Source organism: Phascolarctos cinereus, unplaced genomic scaffold (assembly GCF_003287225.1).
Source record: "Phascolarctos cinereus isolate Bilbo 61053 unplaced genomic scaffold, phaCin_HiC Scaffold_2;HRSCAF=192, whole genome shotgun sequence".
NCBI classification, from domain to species: Eukaryota; Metazoa; Chordata; class Mammalia; order Diprotodontia; family Phascolarctidae; genus Phascolarctos; species Phascolarctos cinereus.
Window position 1 is genome coordinate 89,319,369 of NW_027555625.1, and position 21,157 is coordinate 89,340,525.

Sequence of the window (21,157 nt, forward strand, 5' to 3'; positions counted from 1 at the left end):
GTGTCTTACACCCAACATGTGTCAGAAACAGCTTGAACTCAGGTGTTCTGGCTTTAGGGCCAGCTATCTCCTGTGCCAGGATCCCTAATATACTCAGTGAATACTTGTTCAATTGTTTTCTTTCCAAGGAACAAAGGGAACCGGTGAAATCATAGACATCTCTCTGTGGAATTAGCTCATAGTTTAGCTCTCTTGTGCCTTTGGAAATAACGAGAATGAGACATTCTAATTTTTCTTTTTTTTTTTAGATTCTTGAAATAACTCTTTTGGTGGCCAGCTACATTAACAACTTCCATCAGCAAAAAGCAGCTCTTCACCACCTCTCAGCTCCTGCACTATTGTCTGCTCAAAAAGGAAGGCCCAGAAACAAGGACATGGGGAGCCAGCCTCTCCTGTTCAACAACAGACCAGCTAAAGGCCCAACTTTACTGTGAAACTTCAGAAGGCAGTGATGCTAGAAAGCTGCTGAATATCTGGGAACGTGACTGGGTCTGCTCAGAGGTGTTTGCGTTCAAGAGAATGACACATCCATCAGTATTTCAAAACCAAAAAGATAGGAAAGATTGTTACTCCTTTTCAGGAGACTATTTAAAATACAAGTGAGCGCTTAGTAGAACAAAATAAAAGCTGTTTACTAAACTGGTTTAATCATACCATCAGGTCCTTGAAGAGCCCTTCAAAGGTCAAATTGTCCAATCCTCTGCCAGTACTTAGTTAAATATTTGTTATATTTGTGAAGATCTAGCCTCTATAACCTCCCTTTGTAATCTGGTCCAGCGTTTAACTCCCAAGTTACTAATTAAGTACAAAATTACTTTTAATGAAAGTATAATTGGAAAAGCATAGAATAGAAAGTTCAAGAAAACAACTACAGTTTGGTAAATTTTTAAGGGTACAGTGGATCTGCTAGATTTGTGTGTGATAAAATAGGAAACCTCCTATAGTACTTAAAAACGGTGTCCCTTCACATTTCCAGTTCACTGATGTCAAATTCTGTTGCCCTGAAATTTAAAAAACAAAAGTGATTCCCAACTTGCCTTGGCTTTCTGTGCACTATGAATTTGCTGAAAAATCAACAGCTTTCTTCTCCCTTGGTTCCATGTGCTTCTCACTGTCCTTAGTTGAATAGAATAATATTTGAAGACATGCATTCCTTTCCCCCCCCCCACATATGGTAAAGCACTTTACGGAAGAGAATTCGGTGTCCACGTGTTTTCTGAGTTTTTCTTGTCTTGAAGGTTAGTAGCCTTCAGAACCTTAAAAATAGAATACAATAAACTTGACATTTGCATTTTTAACATAGGATTATAAACCATGGGGTGATTCCTCAAAACTTAAAAATGGTGTCCTTTTGTTATTAAATTTTTTAATATTAGAGTAATGTCCTTATTCCTGAAGGAAGCTGTGATTGTGTAAATGACTTGAACACAAATAATGACAGTGAGTTTCCAAGAAGGAATCTTCCCAACAATGATGTACTTTTGAACGACTTTCATTAACCACAAATAGCCATTAAATAACCATCCCTTGTGGAACCCTTTTAGTGAAACCATCTGGAGACTAAACAAACATATGACTTCATCCAGGTGGGCACTCCCTTTAATGATGAAAATTGAAACGCAGCCATCCGTGCCTGCCCATCATCTAGGGTGCTTGTCAATGTCCTATAAATCTTCCACTGCGAGTCTCCCTCTTCATCTCCTGATACTTTATGGAGCCCGTAGGCTGTCTGTTTATTTAAACATGTTTAAGATGATTTATTTTTTAAAACAGATTTTGCTATTACCTCATGAAGTTACTCAAAGAGGTAAAGACAGTTTTTGGAAGCAGGAAGCTTATTAAATTACTGGGCAATGCAGTATAGAGTTCATGTTAAAATAAAATGTTTTAACAAATTCCTGCTACAGATTGGAATTATAGTGGCTGGGGTGGGGGAGGGGAATGAAATATAAGCATTGTAGTACTAATCATTAGTTAGTAACTACTCACAATTTTAATTTATGTGGAGAATATTTGTATTTATTCTTTTGTACGTATATTTATCTCTTTTCACCAGGTATTTTTTAAAGCAAATTCCAAAATTATTAGATTTTAAGGTAAGGAGTAGAAAGTGTGGAGGAGTGAAAAGGATGCTGGGTTTGGAATCAGAACACCTGCTTTTAAATTACATCTCTTCCACTTAACTGCTTGTGTGACCTCTAGCAATTCACAACCTTTCTGGGCCTCAGTTTACTTGTTTGTAAAATGAGGGGGTTGAACTGAATGACCTTCTAAATCTATGATCATCCCTACATATAGTGATTTGCTGGTATTGTTTTTTGCCTTGTTTTATTTTTTTGTTGACCCTTTCTGACCATGCACTGATCTCACTTTAAACCTTTTCTACAAACATTCTACCTGTAGTTAATAAAACTTTCTATAAAAATTTAAGAATGTCTGCTGACTTCAGAAGCATTCCACTTCCCCATATGGAGAAAGGGAATTACCAACAAGTGTGTGACTATAATTATAATGCTTTTTTAATACTTTGTAAAAACCCATTGGTGTTCATGGCACGCTGTACCTGGCACATAGTAATTGCATAATAAATGTTTGTAGGTTGATCGATTGCTAGAAGGGTGCCCTCCACCAATGCCCACCACAGCCCTTTCATGCCTTAGTGGATGACTGTCATGCATTGTTGTAGACAAAAAGTGTAATATCTGATAGTCCACCTCCTGGAGGTGAGTGAGCTCCTCTGATTATCTAGGATGTCCTTCCTATAAGGTAGAATTTGTTGCCAGGCCTATACTTGAAGTCCCTCTGCCTTGTTTGACCTGCCAAGAGTTTTTTCTCTGTAGGCATAGCCTTCAAGTATCCAGGCATCACCTTCATCCCATAATGAGACATCAGAGAAAGCTGTGAATAGAGAATAGTGATAATTTACTAGTTTGGTAAAGACTCAAAGAAAGGTCCTTTCTTCTACCCTCCCCCCAACAAGCAAACAAACAAAAAAACACAAATCATTTTCAGGAAAAGTTCCTGATCCTTCAGAGTATTGTTACTCCACTCATTACATTACACTTCTAATCTAAGGTGAAACTCTCCACCCATTGTCTTCTGCTCCAGCTTTGGTAGGGGAGTATAGATTCTTTGTTTAGACTGCCGAAGGCAAGTAAATGACATAATCAATTCATTAGAATTGGTCCAGCTCCTCAGTGTAATATTCATTCTCTCTCATTACTTGTTAACCAATCAGAGTTGATTTCCACCTCTGGAATACCTACTTTTCCAAGGTCATATAAGGTTTGAGCCTGGAGCTACGAGGGTTTTTGGCATTAGAGAGTACCATTGACCTCTTTTTTAAAATGTTAGCATTATTTTTATTTTTTTTGGTGAGGATAAGTCACTTGCCTAGGGTTACACAGCGTGTCAAGTATCTGAGGCTGGATTTGAACTCAGGTCCTCCTGACTCCCAAGCTGAAGTTCTATCCACTGCACCACCTAGTTGCCCCAATGCTAACATTATTAATAAAATGACTAATTACTTAGAAAAATAAACAAAGTTCTTGAGCTACAAAAACTGATTGGTTAAACAAATTTGTCTGTAAGAATAAACTGCCATGCCTCTGAGTAAGATCTGGGTTTCAGTCCCACCACTGACACATTCTGACTAGTATGACGCAGAAGTCATTTAACATCTCAAAGGGCAGAGGACTTTCTAAAACTTTTTGTTGAGCAACAATTGCTAATGGAATTTCTTGTGCCAACAAAATCACAGAACCAGTTTAAAAAATAGAAACTGGTCATCTTTTGGTGCAATTGAAGTAACTTTTGTCTAAGAACAAGTGAAGTCTCCAAATTACCAGAGTATTAATTATTATATAATAAGCCAAAGACTTTGGCAGAGCTATTCACATAAAAGCATTATTCCCAGGCAATACTTTGTTCACCATGAAATAAAACCTAATAAGCTTTTAGTTTAAAGGAAAAATTGTGATGTCTTAGCTTAGTCTGTAAAACCATATAATTGGCATTTATTTTTTGATAAATTTTTTGAAAGACATTGTGACAGAAAGAAATTAACTTTTGTAACTGATGGTGTTGAAAAACTGATTTTATTTTCTGAAAAATGACAACTTTTACACAGCTCTTTTAAAAATCCAAAGCTTATTGTTGTGATCAGTTACCAGAGAACGATGTTATATGTTAATTTTCATATTTGAATTGTGATGTCTCCTATCATTTTCCTGCCTTTCAATCATAATAAATGATTTATAAATCCATTTTGAGCATTATCTTTTGAATACGGTTTTAGTCTTCAAGAGATATATAATTTTTCCATTGTCAAAACTGAGGTGGTCTGCCACTGAAAGTGGTAGTTAGTGCCTCCTTGTCTTGTATTCATGTCTTCAGCTGTGTTTTAATTTCACACAGGTACAGCTGTGCCTCACTCTGGTGGCCTCAATTTTTCTTCCACAAACAAGCCCCAATGTTTGGTTTGCTTACTTCCCCTATTGCCTTCCACCTTCACCAATAATAGCTATTCACAACAGGGGTTTCTCACTACTCTAGTATGTTTTCCATTCTCCCTTGTCACACTATCTCTAAATTTAGCAAACAACCCATCTAGGTGTTTTTTTTTAATTTTTAAAAAGGTTTTTTTGTTGCTAGAGTTATCAATATAGCTGCAAGACATGACCACAACAGATTCTGAAGAAAAGAAAAATAAGTATCATATGGAGAGTAATGGAAAGGAATGTGGTAGGTATGAACGTGCTGCAATGTATAGCAAATAAAGAACTTCAGAGAACAGAAGTATCAAGGAAATATATAATCAAAACAGTTTTGCTTGACTATACTTATTTGTTATAAGGAAATATATTAGATAGGCCTTTCCCACGTTTTAGAAGAGAGTGCCAGTGTGATACCTTATACAGGTATACCCTAAATACTTAAATGGATGCATTTGTATATCAGCCTTATCTCCTAACTACACTCTAGACAAAGTGGATTACCATTCATCTGAATCATCAGGCCTTATCTAGTATACCTTAAGGAACACTGGCACTTTCCCAATGCACTGCTGCTGAACTCTCATAGAGATAGTAATTAAATCCATGGGAACTGATGAGATCACCAAGTGAAATAGAAGGAGAAAAGAAGAGGGCCCAGGGCAGAACCCTGTAGGTCACCTATGGTTAGAGGGGTGTGATCTGAATGAGGTTCCAGCAAAGAAGACAGAGAAGGAGTAGTCAGAATGGTAGGAGAACTAGGAGATAGTGGTGACCTAGAGAGTAGAGTGTTTCAAGGAAAAGAAGGTGATCAACAGTGTCAAAAGTTACAAAAAGATAAAGGAGAATGAGGATTGAGAAAAGTTGATTGGATTTGGCAGTTAAGACAAACCCAGGAAGTATATGAACACAAGTATAAAACACTTTTCACACAAATAAAGTCAGATCTAAACAACTGGAAAAATATTAATTGCTCCTGGGTAGGCTGAGCCAATATAATAAAAATGACAATTCTACAGAGAGCATTACAAAATGTAAAATAGATAATTTTGATTTTAAAAGTTTTTGCACAAACAAAACTAATGCAACCAAAATTATAAGGAAAGCAGAAAACTGGGGGGAAATTTGCAACAAGAATCTCTGATAAAGGCTTCACTTCTCAAATATGTAGGGAACTGAGTCAAATTTATAAAAATACAAGTTGTTCCCCAATTGATAAATGGTCAAAGGATATGAACAGGCAGTTTTCAGACAAAGAAATCAAAGCTATCTATAATCATATGACAAAATGCTCTAAACCATTAATGATCAGAGAAATGCAAATTAAAAAACAACTCTGAAATACCACCTCACACCTATCTGATTGGGTAATATGACAAAAAAGAAAAATCCTAAATGTTGGAGAAGATGTGGGAAAACTGGGACACTAATGCACTGTTGGCGGAGTTGTGAACTGATCCAGTGATTCTGGAGAGCAATTTGGAACTATGCCCAAAGCACTATAAAACTGTGCATACCCTTTGATCCAGCAATACCATTATCTATACCCCAAAGGTCTACAGGTCTATATCCCAAAGACATCCCCCCAAAAATGGAAAAAAGACCTATTTGTACAAAAATATTTATAGCAGCTCTTTTTGTGGTAACTAAGAATTGGAAATCAAAGGGATGCCCATCAGTTGGCGAATGGCTAAACAAACTGTGGTATATGATTGTAATGGAATATTATTGTGCTATAAGAAATGACAAGCAGGATGATTTCAGAAAAACCTGGAAAGACTTACATGAACTGATGCATAGTGAAGTGAACAGAACCAGGAGAATGTTGTACATGGTAACAGCAGTATTGTTGATTGAAAAATTGTGAATGACTTAGCTATTCTCAGCTATACAATGATGAGACAATCCCAAAGAACTAATGATGAAGCATACTATCTGCCTCCAGAGAAAGAACTGATATTGATTGAATATAGACTGAAGCATGATATTTTTCACTTACTTTCTTTTTTTTCTTGTACAAAATGACTAATATGGAAATGTTTTATGTAATTGCATATATATGTATATGTGTATATACACACGCACAAACACACACACACACACATATATATATATATATATATATATATATATATATATATATATATATATATATATTATATGTATAAAAACCTATGTCTGATTGGTTACTCAGGAAGGGAGGAAAGGAAGGAAGGGGGAGGGAGGAGGGGATAGAATTTGGGAGTCAAAACTTATTAAAAAAAATAAAATGGAGATAATAATAGCATCTACCTCCAGGGTTCTTGTAAGGATCAAATGAGATCATTGTAAAATGCTTAGCACAATTCCTGGCACATAGTGCTACATAAATGTTACTTCTTCTTGCTGCTTTTGCTGCTGTTGTGACTGCTGCTTTTTTAGCTGCAAGTCCAATGTCCATAGAGTGCAGTAGAGTTGGATGGCAATTTTTATTACCATTTCCGTGAATCATATCATATTTGTTTGTGATATTGAACCATTTCACAGTGCCAATGACTCTGGTAGTAGGAATTTTCTCTCCTGGGGGTATATCACTTGAAGAGGTAATTTCCAGGTTACATCTAAACAAGGGTTGCTTCCCTGGATGATGGCTGCAAGGGTAAGCTTGAAGTAGTGCTGGTATTGGTGTTGACTGGCATAGTTGGCTCCTCCTTCATAGGAATTTCTCCCTTGGATGATGGCTGGGTCTAGGGTTGGGGTGGGGGGTTTGGAAGCTGGTAGCTTGGCAGGTGCTACACTTCCCCAGGACTCTTGGGTACAGGATCCTGGCTTGTCTCCACTGAGGGAGTTCTGGTGAAATAATGGCAAATATTTGACCCTCCTGGCACATGCTGCCTCCTATATCTTCCTTAGGATGTCTTGCTATATCAACTAGACTAGATTTCTCACCTTGGTGGAGACAGTGCCCTCTACAGATATAGAGAAACAAGGAGAAAAGGTAGGTTTGAGGGGGAGGGGATAGATCATGAGTTCCTGTGAATATAGACTTTGAGAGAGCATTCCAAAGGGGGGTGTGGTACTGGAGCTCAAGGAAGAGATTAGGGCAAGAGATGCAGATGTGGAGAGTTATCTATAGAGAGATAACTGCAACCATGAAAGTTGACAGAGTTGCCAGGACAGAGGGCATGAGAGAAGAGGGCCCAGGACACCCACTCCTATGAATTAACAATTAACTATGACCCAACAATGGAGACCAAGAAGGCAGAGAATTATTTTAAGAGAACAGGGTCAGGAAGACTGAGGAGAGAGTTTTCAGGAAGAGGAGGATCAAGAGACAGAAGCCGCAGAGAGGTCAAGAAGGACAGCTTAGAAAGGGGCACTGGATCTAGCAAGGAATGCATCATTGATAACCTTGGAGACAGCAGCCCAAAGCAAGGGGGTTCGGAAATGAACAGGAAGCAAAGGTTCAAGGGGACAAAGCCTGACTTGGAGCTCTAGGAACATTTGAGGGAAATGTTATTCGTTGAATGGAACCACCATACCCAGGCACCCTCAGCCTTAATTTGTCATACATATCATACCAGGCCAGCTAACGGCCCCCATTTATGTGTTACACTGTGATTATTAGGGTAGATCTGAACCTATATATCAGAGGACTTGCCCTCTGATGTCACCGGTATAGGGTTAGGAAATTGACCTAGGTGAGAATGTCTTGTTATTTGTTGATTGGAACCATCATACCCAATTAGCTCCAGCCTCAATTTGTCATACCAGTGGCCTGACAATGACCCATTTACCTGAAATACAATGATTTTTATGGGATAGGATCAGGGGCTTGACCCATGATTTCAGGAGGTGTACTGTAATGCAGAACATTATTTAACATTTAGGAAGTAGGGCCCTTTAAGCCATGGAAAGCAAAAGCTGGTGCTTAATCTTGCCCCAGACCTCTTTCCTCCTAAATCTAAACAACAGTGAAATGTACTCTTGCATAGCTCAGCATAGCCTGTACCTCCAATGCAAATGGATAAGAAAGCTTGCAATAGAATTGCTTTAGATAATTATGTTTATACCAGAGACCAGGACACCTGGTCTGGTTTGTGTGATCTCTGACCCGTAATGATGGGGCGCTTGGCTGCTTGTGCTTGTACTTGTGCCCCAATTTCTCCCTAGTCTCAGAAACACTGTCTCTGACAACCACTCTCCAGCCCAAGGACACTGTGCCTAGCAGTTATTCATGCAGGGGCCTCAGCATGACCCTTATCTCTCTCCCTGGTACAGCTACACAGAGCCCTCAGATCATGTCTCTGGAAGCCTCCCAATTCCTTAGTAAGTTCCTGTTTTGTGAGAAAGCCTTCCCTTGTTGCACAGCATTCTCTTATCAAGACAGAGGGAGAGGGGTGTCCTCGGCCAGCCCAAGAACTCTTCCTCCTGCCAGACTTCAAAGATCCATCCCCCTCCCTGTCCTGTATACTCCCTGTACTTTCCCATCCATAGCCCCCAAAGACACCTGCACCTTTGGATTACCTCATCAGTGTTCCTCGCATTTCTTTCCCATGCTCTTTTCTATATAAACCCTAGCTCGACTCCTGATCGGGGCTGCTTGATTTGGATGTGCGTACCCCTGGCAGCCGCACACTAATAAATCCACATCTTAAATTACGTCTGGGTCTCACTCACTGATTTCTCGGTACAACAGTACCGATGCGGGTCAATCCATTCTCTGCAACTTAGTCTTAGAGCAAAGAGAAGTGACTTGCCCAAAATCACACAGCCAGGATGTGTCAGAGGAGGGACTGGAAGCCAAACCTTCCTGGCCATGTGTCCAGCTTTCCATCCATCACCACACAGCCTCTATGATTATTACCATCTTAGAAACGACTGTGTTTAGTGCCCTCTGGCTTGTAACCCCTCTCCAGGTCTAGCACTACCCCCGTCCAATCCAGCCTTTTCCCTGCAGCTGTAGGGTCTGGACACTAGGCCATGCCAAAGAACTACATTTCCCATGATGCCACTCTCCGCCGCGCCGCCCGCTCTGGCGGCGTTGCTACCATGGCAACCAGGAAGTCTATCCCTTCCCGGTCCCCAGGCCACGCTCTGGGTTTCGCTCCGGCGCCTCTGTGGAGGCCAAGATGCCCAGGTATCCCGGCCCGAGTCGGCTTGGGGAGGGTGAGGGATGAGAGGTCCGGATGTATGGAGGGGGAGGAGGAGGGAACGGGGGAGGCCCCTAAGAAGCCCACATGGATCCCCCCTAGATCGAAAGATCATCCCGGGAAGGGGCTGAGAAGCCTCGCTAATGCGGGGTGCCTTCTATATAGTCGGCGCCTAATCAGTGCTTGCTGCCTACCTCCTTGCTAGGCGGATGGGTTATTTATTTGGTTCTCTTTCTCTCTAGAGTTCTCTCTTCCTCCTCTCTACCTAATTCTCCAGAAAAAGTGAGAATCCCTCACGTGAAAGTGGAAAAGAAAAAAAAAGAGAGAGAAAACAACAGTAAATCTCTCACAGATCAGGCTGTCTGTCCAAATTGTGCTCAGTGTAGATAATAACCAGTTTTACCAAAACCCCCTATTAAGTGCCCCCAAACTGATGCTTCCCCAGGCTGAAAAGGCCCAATTACTTTGATTTTTCTTCCTAAATCTAATTTTACGAATCTCTTACAGTCAAATCACATCATTTTAAAGCCAGAAGGGATGGTAAAAATCACCTAGTCCAGCAAGGTCTCAAACTTTTTGATCTCAAGACTTCTACACTCTTAAGAATTTGGAGGGCCCCTCCAAAGTGCTATTTTTAATGAGGGTTATATTTATAGCTATTTACTATATTAAAAATTAAAACATCTTAGTATCATTATGAAAATAATTGTGGCCTCCGAGACCCCTTTAGAAAAGGGTCTTTAGGAGACCCAGAGGTTGCTGGACCATACTTTGAAAATTGCTTATCTAGAGAAAGCCCTTCCTTATCCACATGGAGAAATTGAATCTCAGGGAGACCAAGTGATTTGTCCAAGGTCACCCAGCTGCGTGGTGTCATTCAAGCTACAGTACTTTAGATTGATGAGAGAAAGAGAGGGAGAGAGATAGGAAGTTAGAGGCAACTTTCCACTACATTTCACCATTCCGTGCCTCATCTGAGCTATGTTTTGTCTTTATGTCCCTGAATCAAACCCACATTTTAGAAACCTGTCTTTGCTAATGGAATACAGAAATATATACTGTACCGCTCCAAATGGCATTCCCATTTCCTCCCTCTGAGCCTTTGCCTTGGCTGTGCATGTCTGAAATGTCTTCCCTCTGCAATTCTATAACCTTTGAACTTATAGCCTCCTTTGAGGATCAGTTTATATGCCTTTCTCTCTCCCCATAGTTTTTTGTACTCTTCCTCTTCAAATTATAATGTTTTTACTTACATATTTACATGTTGTATCCCTCAAGTAGCATATGACTTCTTCTAGTCCCTTGAAGACAATCTCTTCTTTCATTTTGTCTTTGTATTTCTGGGACCTAGCATGGTACCTTACACAAAGTAAGTCCTTAATAAATACTGTTAGTTTGGATTATACATACTGTAATCCAGATTATGTAGAATCTTATGCTTTCTGAGTTATACTGCTTTTTATAGATTTTCTGTCATGTTAATTGTCTTAATTAACCTATTGATCATCAGAACATTAAATTTTAAGTAAATCCTTGAAAAGATTTCTTTTCCCTAACACTTGTCTTTCTGACACACAGTGATACACTCTGGGAAATTGCAAAAGCTGAAGTGGAGAAGAAAGAATTTCTGAAAATGGTGGAGATGGAATAGAAGTCTGTGAAAAATCTGTATTCTTCATTGGCAGTAAAAATGGGGTAATATATCTGGCTTCTTGTTATACTTTCAATTGTGTTTTATATGAAAATCTCTGTTAAAATTCTTTAGGCTTGTTAGAAGTTTTGTCATTAAAACTTCCTATGTAATTTGGTGACTGAAATGATTCTGTTTAAAGATTACTTCTAATGTGGAAATAGTTACATAAATAATACTTCACTCTATCTGTAATGTTATTGATCTAGGTTCTCCCTATAAAGCCTTACTCAGAACTCATATGGTGATCAAAAGTTTCTTAATTATTTCTTCATTTTGGCATTCAGTATGCTAATTCATTTAACAATGCTTTATTGAATACATATATGCAAGAAACTGCTAGATATTTGTAGATGCAAAGGTGATCAAGATAACAGATAACAATTCTTCTTTTGTGGGCCTTGCAATCCACATTTGGGTCTCAGATCCTTTCTACAATATCCCTGTCAAGTGGACACTGAACCGCTACTTGAAGACCTTCGATGATGGGGAACCCATGTGCAAGGCTGCTCGTCTCCCTTTTGGACGACACAAGTTGTTCAAAAGCTTTCCTTACCTCAAAATAAAATCTACCTCTCTGTGATTTCTATCTACTCACTGTTCTTAGGTCTGCCTTCTGGGGTCCAGCAGAACGAATCCTTCCTCTTATTCGAAGACGTATCATGTCCTCTTTCAGCCTCCTCCAGGATGAGCAGGTCTAGTTCTTTCAACCAATCAATGTACTCCAGCTTATCTGTCTTTTTAAAAATGGGGTGGCTAGGACTGAATACACTATAGATGTGGCCCAATGAGATCCGAAGTTGATGAGACTAAGTTTCTCTAACTGCAGCTGATGATAGCATTACTTTTTTTAGCTGCCATGGTGACTGGTGACTCATTGAACTTATACTTCACTAAAACTCCTGAAAATTTTTTTAAGGAACCTGTTGTCTAGCCATGTTTTCCCTATCCTGTACTCGTGAAATAGATTTTTTGAACGCAAATGTAAGACTTTACATTCATCTCTATAAATTCCTTCTTATATGATTTGGCCCATCCTTTTAGCCTATTGAGATCTTAATTGGATCTAGACTCTGTCAGACTGTATATAGACATATGTGTATGGGGCGGGAGAGGGGGAAGAGAAAAAAAGAGAGAGAGATTGAGATTTTATTAAGAGCTTTTATATTAAGGTCTTACTATGTGCCAGGCCCTGTGCTAAGAGCTCAGGATATAAATAAAGGTGTGCCTACCCTCAGAAAGCTTATATTCTTTTTTTTTAATCAATCATCTTTATTGATAAAATTATACAGTACATATTCCAAATACACATTTCAGGCTTCTGGATTACAAAAATAATGCATACGTCATGAAAACTTATTACACAAAATGAAATTCTGCAAAACCCTAAAATTAAGTCTCAGAAAACACAGTATACTTGTGATGGTCAAGAGGAGATAAAATTAAATCACAACTTTATTTACAAAAATATTCATCAAGCATTTTTTAAAAATATAACTGCCTCAAGACTGCCATATTCCAAATCTTAACAGTGCAGCTTATTTTATTTTCTTAAGTTAAATGGGATAAAATCAAAATTATTTGGAGAAATCTGCCACCAAGTCAAGTAATGCTTCTTAATCAAAATAAGATAGTAGACAGTTGCCAAACAATTTCAAGGAAGAAATATTTTTTTAATTGAAAATCTTCACTAAGGCTTCTGGAATAAAGTTTTATTTTATTTTAAATAAAAAAGAAACACTCATTGTTTGGGAAGGTAAGTTTGAGTAAATAGTTGTGCTTTTGCTCTTAGCAGTATATGAGTCTTCCAACTCTAATAGATTCTGCTTAGAAGAGTAGTATTTCTTCAACAGATGATCTAAATGGAATTTTTCAATCTGTGCTCATTTGAGAAAGCTTGGTTTCTGCTTTATTGTCTTTTTAAATAACAGCCCAAACTTTCATTACTTCTTTGGTTGGTTGTCTGTTTTGAAAATTCACACGGTGGTAGTAAATAACTTGCAGTTTTTATAAAGTCCAAGAAAATGTATTATTCCCAAATATCCATTTCAGCATGATGGCCATAAAAAATCGTGAAAGTTACTAGGAACAGATGAGCTCAAGAGCAGATTCAGAGAGACCTACAATTATAGTTACTTTGCTCCTGTTGGCATCTAATCAGAAAAATAAGCCTTTATAAGGAATAGAAGTTTCCTTTTATAAACCAGGTGAAAAGTGATGTTTACTATTAACAAGGCTAAAATAAATACATTGGGGGTTTTTTGCCCACTTCAAACCTCCCTATTGCTGGCTTGCTGTATCAGGCCTTCCAACTGGTATAGCTCGGTAATGGATAGGTTAATATTCCTAAAATCAACTAGAAAACAAACCCGACCAAATTAATATTTATTCAGGATTCCAAACCTAACCTTTCCCCCCCTCTAAAGTAGTTCAACCTACTGAATAATCTTGTCTTCTGTATGGTTTTCTTTCTCAGAAAGCAGTATAGCTTTCTTTCTCATTACTGAAAAGATTGTTTCTACATTTCTTCACCTTTAGTAAGTTATGGACAATTATTATCCAAAATGTCATGGTCAACTATGGTATATTATAGTTAAAACAAAAGCACCTCTTAGGATCAAGGCTTGAAGAATAAATAAACATATATCCAATTTATGGCCTATACCACAAAGCGAAAACATTGTGAATCTTTTAAAAGTTTTTTGGGGATAATCTTGATGTCTTTGAAAGGCATTTGTTAAGAAATGTAAAGTAGGCTCAGAGCATGTAAAGTAAAATACCATTTGCTAGTCTTCATATCAGATAGAGATCAAATTTAGGAATGCACACATTTCCTTTTTTACAAATCCAACTTAAGAAAATGTGGATTTTTAAAAAGGGCGTAACTGCATAAATTCTATGTAGAGCTTTACTTATATACATTTAATATTTGGATTAAAAAAAGTTAAGAAAAATAGCAGCGTGGCAGGGGCCTAGTACAATCAGTAATTTCTATAAATGAGAACTTTTATTTCTTTACCTAATAACAATGGCTTAAAGTTTCCACTTTTCCATTAAAAATTTTAATAGGAATAATAAAGTCAATGACAACTGAATATCAATCTTCTGCTAATATCTTTTTAAAATGTCATTTGCCAGTGTACTATACATAATATAAAAAGCATGAAATGAAAGGCTGATTTAAGATTGTGATTTTTCTGGTGCTCAATTCAGTAACAACTTTTGAAGTAAACCCTGGTTCCTTATTAGGAACTGTACAATAGAAGCTCAGAGATTTTCCAAGTTCTTTAGCTCTTCCTCAGACTCAAATTTACCAATGCTGGCAAAGAAATACTCTTTGATGCATCGTCTTTCTCGAGGCTCAGGAATGATTCTCAAGTTATTTGAAGGATTTCTGTCAAGCCTTTGTTTTCTTGTTCAAGTTGAAAAATTCATTCCTGCTTCTTACAAGCCTGCTGCTCATCAGTTCCAATAGCCTTTCCTCATGACTGCTGTCATTTAGGTCATCTGGTCCACATGAACTTGTAATTCATTCAGATTTGCTTCTCTCCAGTCCACGGTGAGTTGTTTCAAGGATTGGTCCAGGTGCACCAAGGAAGAGTCCTTCAGGGCTGTGACGGTGTACCGTGTCAGTCTTGGAATGTTGCTCCTTTAGCCTCATTCTCCTTTTTGCTGGCCGTTAGCAGCAGCCTAGACAAGTGCTCTTGGTGCTTGCTCATTATGAGTTCTAAAGCAGACTGGTGTTCTTCAGGGGATGTGAGTAATTCTGTATTTTCTTGCTGCAGTTCTCTGATGTGTCTGTTTTCTTGCCGAATTCCCATAACTAATGTAGATCATGGTCGGTGTCCCGCAACCTCATTGAGTTCTTTAATTTCTTCTTGATGCTGTTTCGTTGCTTCTCCTCGCTTGTTGAGAGCTGTAGTTTGTGCGATCAGAGATTCTGCTGCGTTGTCGTGGTCTCTTGATTGTTCGACAAGCGCTTTAGCATGTGCTAGAGCCTTTTCCACTGTGCTGCTCGTTTTCTTGTCTCCCTGTCCAGCCGTAGCCCACCTCTGGGTTGGGCTGTGGGCGGCTTCTGCCTGGCTAGCCCGAGCTTACATTCTGATGGCTTGTTGTCCTTCGTTCTGGAAGAGGACCCAAATGACATCACTATGCTAGAGTCAAGTGTGGTAGAACATTCCAAACTCTTCTTGGTCTGATTCTAGTGGCAGAAGACAACACAAAAGCCCTCCGTGGAAAGGGAGGGTGGGGACTGCATTGTGATGGCATGGCTGGCGTTGTCTGGGTGTGTTGTGGAGATCTAGAACCCAGAAAAGTAAGGCCAGAGCTGACCTGTGAAAGTCCAGGGGGCTCCTAGGGGAGGAGTGCAGGTTATAGCCCAAGAGGAGATGCGGGGCTGAGCACAATTTATCACTCTGGTTACCATAATTCTTACAGAATGATCATATACTTTTGTATTCATCCTGTTATTTGTCCTTGTGTTTATCATCTCTACATATCTCTTATTTTTTTTTAATCTGAACTCAAACACCAAATAATATGATCATTTCCTTCAAGGCAATGCACGAGTTTCCTTTAGATCCACATTGGTTTTTTTAGGCAGCTCCTCTTTTCTTTCACAACTATCTTTGCTTGTGTATTCAGAATTTCATTCTTGAGTTTCCCATTCCTCCTAGTCTGACTTCCCTTAAAAAAAATTTGCTCACTAAATTTGACCTGTCCTTTTTTCTGAACCCTTTTGAAATCTACTCTCCTCAAATCTAAGGTAGAAGTCAGACTGTGTCAGGTTTTGCTTTTCTCTGTTTATAATTGAGTGGGTCACTTGTTCTTAAAGTCTCTATCATCACTACTTAAGCAACCAGTTTCTCCTTGTTGGGTAGAATCAAGTTGAGAATAGCCAGTTTCCCTCTATTATTTGAAGTATGAAATGATCATTAAGGCAAGTCACAGGTTTACCTGTGGCAGACTGGGCTCTAGATGTCCAGAGAGTTAAAATCTCCTATTTTCATGCTTCAGTGCTCTAAATGGAAGCAAATGATTTTGTAATGGGAAGATGGCCCTGGAGAATAGGACTGAATCCTGAGAACAAAGATCTCTAGACAAATAGCAGATTGAGTATGAGTGAGAAAGAGGGAGAGGCTGATGGCAGGGGAAGACGTGAACAGGTAAACTCTGAAGTTGTCGGATGATGTAGCAGGGAGAATGAAGGACGTGAGGTCAGAAAAGGCCTGGCAGCATATCCTGCCACTGGCCCGTAAGACCATCTCGGAGCCTCAGTGTATCCCTCTCTAAAATGGGAGTAATACCTCACAGGATTTTTGTGAGGCTTAAATGCTATGATGCATGTGAAATACTTTGTAAACATTAAAATGTTATGTAATGTAATATTATTATCAAAATTGTATTATCGATGATAGTGTAGATTGAGGACTTATTGAATGACCACATACAGAGAATAATCATCAGTGAGTTGTCAGCTTGAAAAGGTCTCCAGTGGTGCCCAGGGAGCTATGGTTGGCCTTTTGCTGTTTAGCATTTTTATTATTGACTTGGATAAAGGCACAGATGGCATGCTTATCAGATTTGCTGCTGACGCAATGGACGACTGAACCAGGATTCAGAGAGATCTCAACAGGCCAGAATACTGAACCAAATGAAATATGGGGAGAAATGTGAAGTCTTCCACTTAGATCTTTTAAAATCACCCTTACAAGTACAAAATGGTGGAGATATAGCTAGATGGCAGGTTTTTTTTTTTGTGAGGCAGTTGGGGTTAAGCCACTTGCCCAGGGTCACACAGCTAGTAAGTGTGAAGTGTCTGGTCTGAGACCGGATTTGAACTCAGGTCCTCCTGACTCCAGGGCCAGTGTTCTATCCACTGTGCCACCTAGCTGCCCTGTAGATGGCAGTTCTTATGAAAAAGATCTGGGGATTTTATTGGATTGAGAGATGCATGTGAGTCAACAGTTTGGTATGGTAGCCAAGAAAGTTAATTGAGAGGCAGGGCTGCCAGGAAGAAGGAGGTGATAGTCCTGCACCTGCTGTCTCCTCGGGAATCCCATTTCTGGAGAGTTGTGTTTAGACACGGGATCTCTGCATCTTACGAAGGAGCTTGAAAAGTGGGAGAATCTGCAGAGGATGGTGAAGGACCTTAATGCCGTACCAGATGAAAGTCAGTTGAAGGAAGTGGAAATTTTTACCCTAAATGAACTCACTTCCAAAATATAGGGCGCATACATGACCACTGCAACTGCCATTCTTCCTACTTTGCAGCTGTTCTCTAGGCCTCTAACTTGGTGGATGCATGTAGGCAGTTTTCCCTCTGTCCTTTCCCTTTCAATTGAAGGCCATTCGATTAGATTTATAAGACACCAAATAAATAAATTCTTCAAACTCAGTGTTCCTGACTCATGCCATTGGTAGTAATGGGAAAGCCACTGTAACTTTAAAGTAAGAGAATTTCATAGCACAACTCTAGAAAACTTCATCTATCATCAGTGTGTGGGATCAATGAGAAAGGGCAGAAATGAAAAGCAGGGAAGATTAGTGAAGCTGCTGCAGTAATCCAAACAAGATAGCCAGGACTTTAACTAGGCCCTGATTAGGTAGTGTTGGGGCATGTGTATCAGTACGCTGTATGTTAGGTGTCAGGGATGAAAGTGTAACCCTTTTTGGAGGCAGAATTAGCGGGATCTGGTGAGTTGATATGGTAGAAGAGGAAGGTGGTGAGGGAAACATAAGAGTTGAGTGATTAATAAATGTCTGGGTCACTGGGAAGAAAATGATACCCTGAAAAGAATTATGAAAATCATTTAATCTCTCTGGACTGCAGTTTCTTCATCTGTCAAAGGTGGTGGTTGAGCATTTCAGATCTAAGATTCTCTTGTTTTAAGCCTTTCTGCACTTTCTTGTGCATTTAGACCTTGAAAGCTAGTATCCATTTTTAAGTGTGTGTATAATTTTGCAAAATATTTAGCTTCTCAACTTAAGTCTCATGTTGGGATAGAGATGACCCTAGGCTCTCTAAGGTCATGGCCATGGAGCAGGAATTCTAGCATAGCCCTGAAACAGAGATTAAATTCTCTTGTTTGACAGCCAGCCTTCCAGCCATGTTTGGGGACTCCTATCACCTAAGGAGTTGGCCACCAGGGGGTGTTTTTTTTTCAATGAAAACAACTAATGAAGATTATTATCTAAGGTTTATGATCTTCTAAGGTTATAAGTTACAAAAAGGTACCAGCCTTCTTTGGTAAAGAGAGTTTCCTCATCTGGGACAACTGTTGTCTATACCAGTGAAATCACATGTTCAATTCCTCTCTGTAGTCCTGTGTGAGTAGGAATATCACCTAGATCCTTAAATATTAAAACGTGACTTGACATTTCTCATAGTGTCTTCATATGTTTGGAGTAAAATTCCAGTTACATTTTTTAAAAAGTCAAGCTAAATTCATTTTGAAAATTCAAAGCTCATTTTTAATTGAAAAATCAGATGAATTCATGTTTTAGAACTGAAAGAGGCTTAGATGAGTATTCTATCTAGTTATAGGTAAGAAAGCTGAGCTCCAGAGATGAAGTGACTTGCCTGTCCGTGGTTACATCTCTGGCTATTCACAGACCCATGGAAATCTCTCGTTCTCGGCCCAGGCCCACTCACTCTTGTCATGGGAGAGAAAGAAATGAAAATGTGTGTCGTACTAGAACTAAAAGAGCAGGAAAAAATTTGGCCATATTCCAGGGTCTGAAACCTGCTTATTTTGTACACGCTTGGAGTTTTGGCCTTGTTATTATTTTATACTTTCTCTTTATTTCCATTTCAATAACTGGGATAAGAATTTTTTTAAAAACCAGTGATTATTAGCTTTGCTAGTGATTAGCATCACTGAATAGATAGGAAGTATAAGATAGCTGTCAAGTTGACCACTAATATAATGTGAGATTTGCTGTTATTTGTCATCTTCAGGACTTTATAATTATAGTAATGGCAGTGTTGATGGAAAGTGGACAGTTAACTTTTCCTACTCAGCAAAGCTTAAGAACAATTATAAAAGCTTCCAGGGACTTTATCATTTTTATTATTAAAACTATCTGGGGCCAAAGATATGAAGCAATGATATGAATTTTGCTTTGGAATGATATTAAACATATTCTTTTTTTTTTTTTAATTTCTAGGGTAAGACTACTATTATTCTAAGATGTCTTGACAGGTATGTCTTAACCTTTTGTAGAGTATTATTGTGTAGGTCAGTTTGAGGCCCAAAAGACATGACATAAGGCTACTACTGATACACATATACAAATACCCTTTCCATGGACTATTTTTTACAACAATCCTTGAAAGCCCTTGGAAAGATATGTTAACCAGCAGCCCAGGGGTGCAGCTGGCAGTAGTTTTCTTGCTGTTTTTGTCTGCAAGGAAGCTTTCCATCCCCATTGCTAAGGCTCCTCTGTTTAGAAGGATAATCACATCTGCTCTGATTACATGGATTGGCATGAATGCCATGGTATGTTGAAATTATTTTTATTCCATGTTTTTCATGATTATAAAAATGTTTGTCATGCATAATTTATTGTTTAGTATATTTTGAAACAAATCACTGCCCCTCAAATTATAGTTGTGCCCTTCACTACCTAATGTTTTTAGTAATGGTGTGAGCTGTGATTTCGTCAGTCTAAGAAACTCCCATTATGCTAAGTTCCTTTCACCAGATCTAGGCTGGCAGCTTGTCTGCAGTTTAGTCTTAGAGCATTAATTCCAAGCTAGTATGTATCAGAGGCACCACTTGAACTCAGGTTTTCCTAAATGCGGGATGGGCCCAATCTCAATGGTACTTCTTAGTGTCTGCTGGCCATCTATAGAAGAGGAGATGATTTGAAATTAAGATTGCCTTTTTCAATCTGCTATAATAGTGAACAATATTTTACCAGGATTAGTGTATATTTATCTGTGTTTTTAGTTTCAATGTCTCTTTTTTCAAGAAAATGTTACAGTGGGCAGCGTTTGGTCTTGGGCATCCAAGGCTGAACAACACTGTTCCTTTAAAAAATACTCTTGAAATTTGCATGGAGTAAAATCTTGTCAGTGTATAAATTCTTTCAGCCAAAGATTATTTTCTTGGAAAGAATCATGTGAAGTAACATTTGCCTCATCTTTCAAATGCTATTAAGCTAGCTATGTGACTCTGGGCAAGTCACTTAACCTCTCACCAAAAAAAACCCAAAACCAAAACCAAATACTGTTAAGCATGACTGTCTTCTATGCAAATATGGCATGAATTTTTTTTATTTTAGATAGTCTGCATAATTACTTTTCTGTCATCTAAAGTGACATTATTTTTAAGAACTATGAGCTTCTACAAAATAATCGAAGACCTGAAAATCCTTCGTATAGAAATTCTCTAAGATGAAACTTTAAAATCTCATTTATAAATTATGTATTTTAATTCTATTTTAATTATTTTTTAGACAGGCTATATGGGATAGTGGAATAAAGAGCCAGCCTTAGAGATAGGAATATCTGGGTTCATGTCCTGCAGCTGAAACAATACTAGCTGTATGGCTTTCAGCAAGTCCCTTAATCTTATATGGAATTGCCTGGGGCACTGAGATGATTAGTTAATATATAATTTGCTGGTGCATTATTGGAAGAAGTTTCTATAATAGGAATTCCCCAGACCAATAAAATCAGGTCTAGACCGACAAAATTTTACACACGCACACACACTCACACACACGATGGGGTATGGGCCCAAGCTGAGACATTTGCCCTTCCAAAAAGAATTTGGGTCCCATTTGTGTATGGGCCCCAGAAAATCCTTAAACTTTCTTTGAACTCACTTGTTTAG

At 38.6% G+C, this 21,157-nt stretch overlaps 2 protein-coding genes and 1 pseudogene across 2 annotated transcripts in view; 2 read left to right on the forward strand and 1 right to left on the reverse strand.

Annotated features, from left to right (window-relative positions):
- PLEKHH2 (pleckstrin homology, MyTH4 and FERM domain containing H2) overlaps positions 1–4,265 on the forward strand; it is a 125,442-nt gene extending 121,177 nt beyond the window's left edge. The window contains 1 exon segment of the mRNA XM_021001273.2: positions 249–4,265. Coding sequence (XP_020856932.1) covers positions 249–434 — 186 coding nt within the window. The 3' untranslated portion in view covers positions 435–4,265.
- A 5,215-nt stretch (positions 4,266–9,480) lies between these two features.
- Positions 9,481–21,157, forward strand: part of DYNC2LI1 (dynein cytoplasmic 2 light intermediate chain 1) — a 39,394-nt gene continuing 27,717 nt past the window's right edge. The window contains 4 exon segments of the mRNA XM_021001295.2: positions 9,481–9,641; positions 11,204–11,247; positions 11,250–11,320; positions 19,485–19,519. Of these exon segments, the coding sequence (XP_020856954.1) occupies positions 9,481–9,641; positions 11,204–11,247; positions 11,250–11,320; positions 19,485–19,519 (311 nt within the window).
- On the reverse strand, positions 14,366–16,579 carry LOC110218496 (FGFR1 oncogene partner 2 pseudogene; annotated as a pseudogene).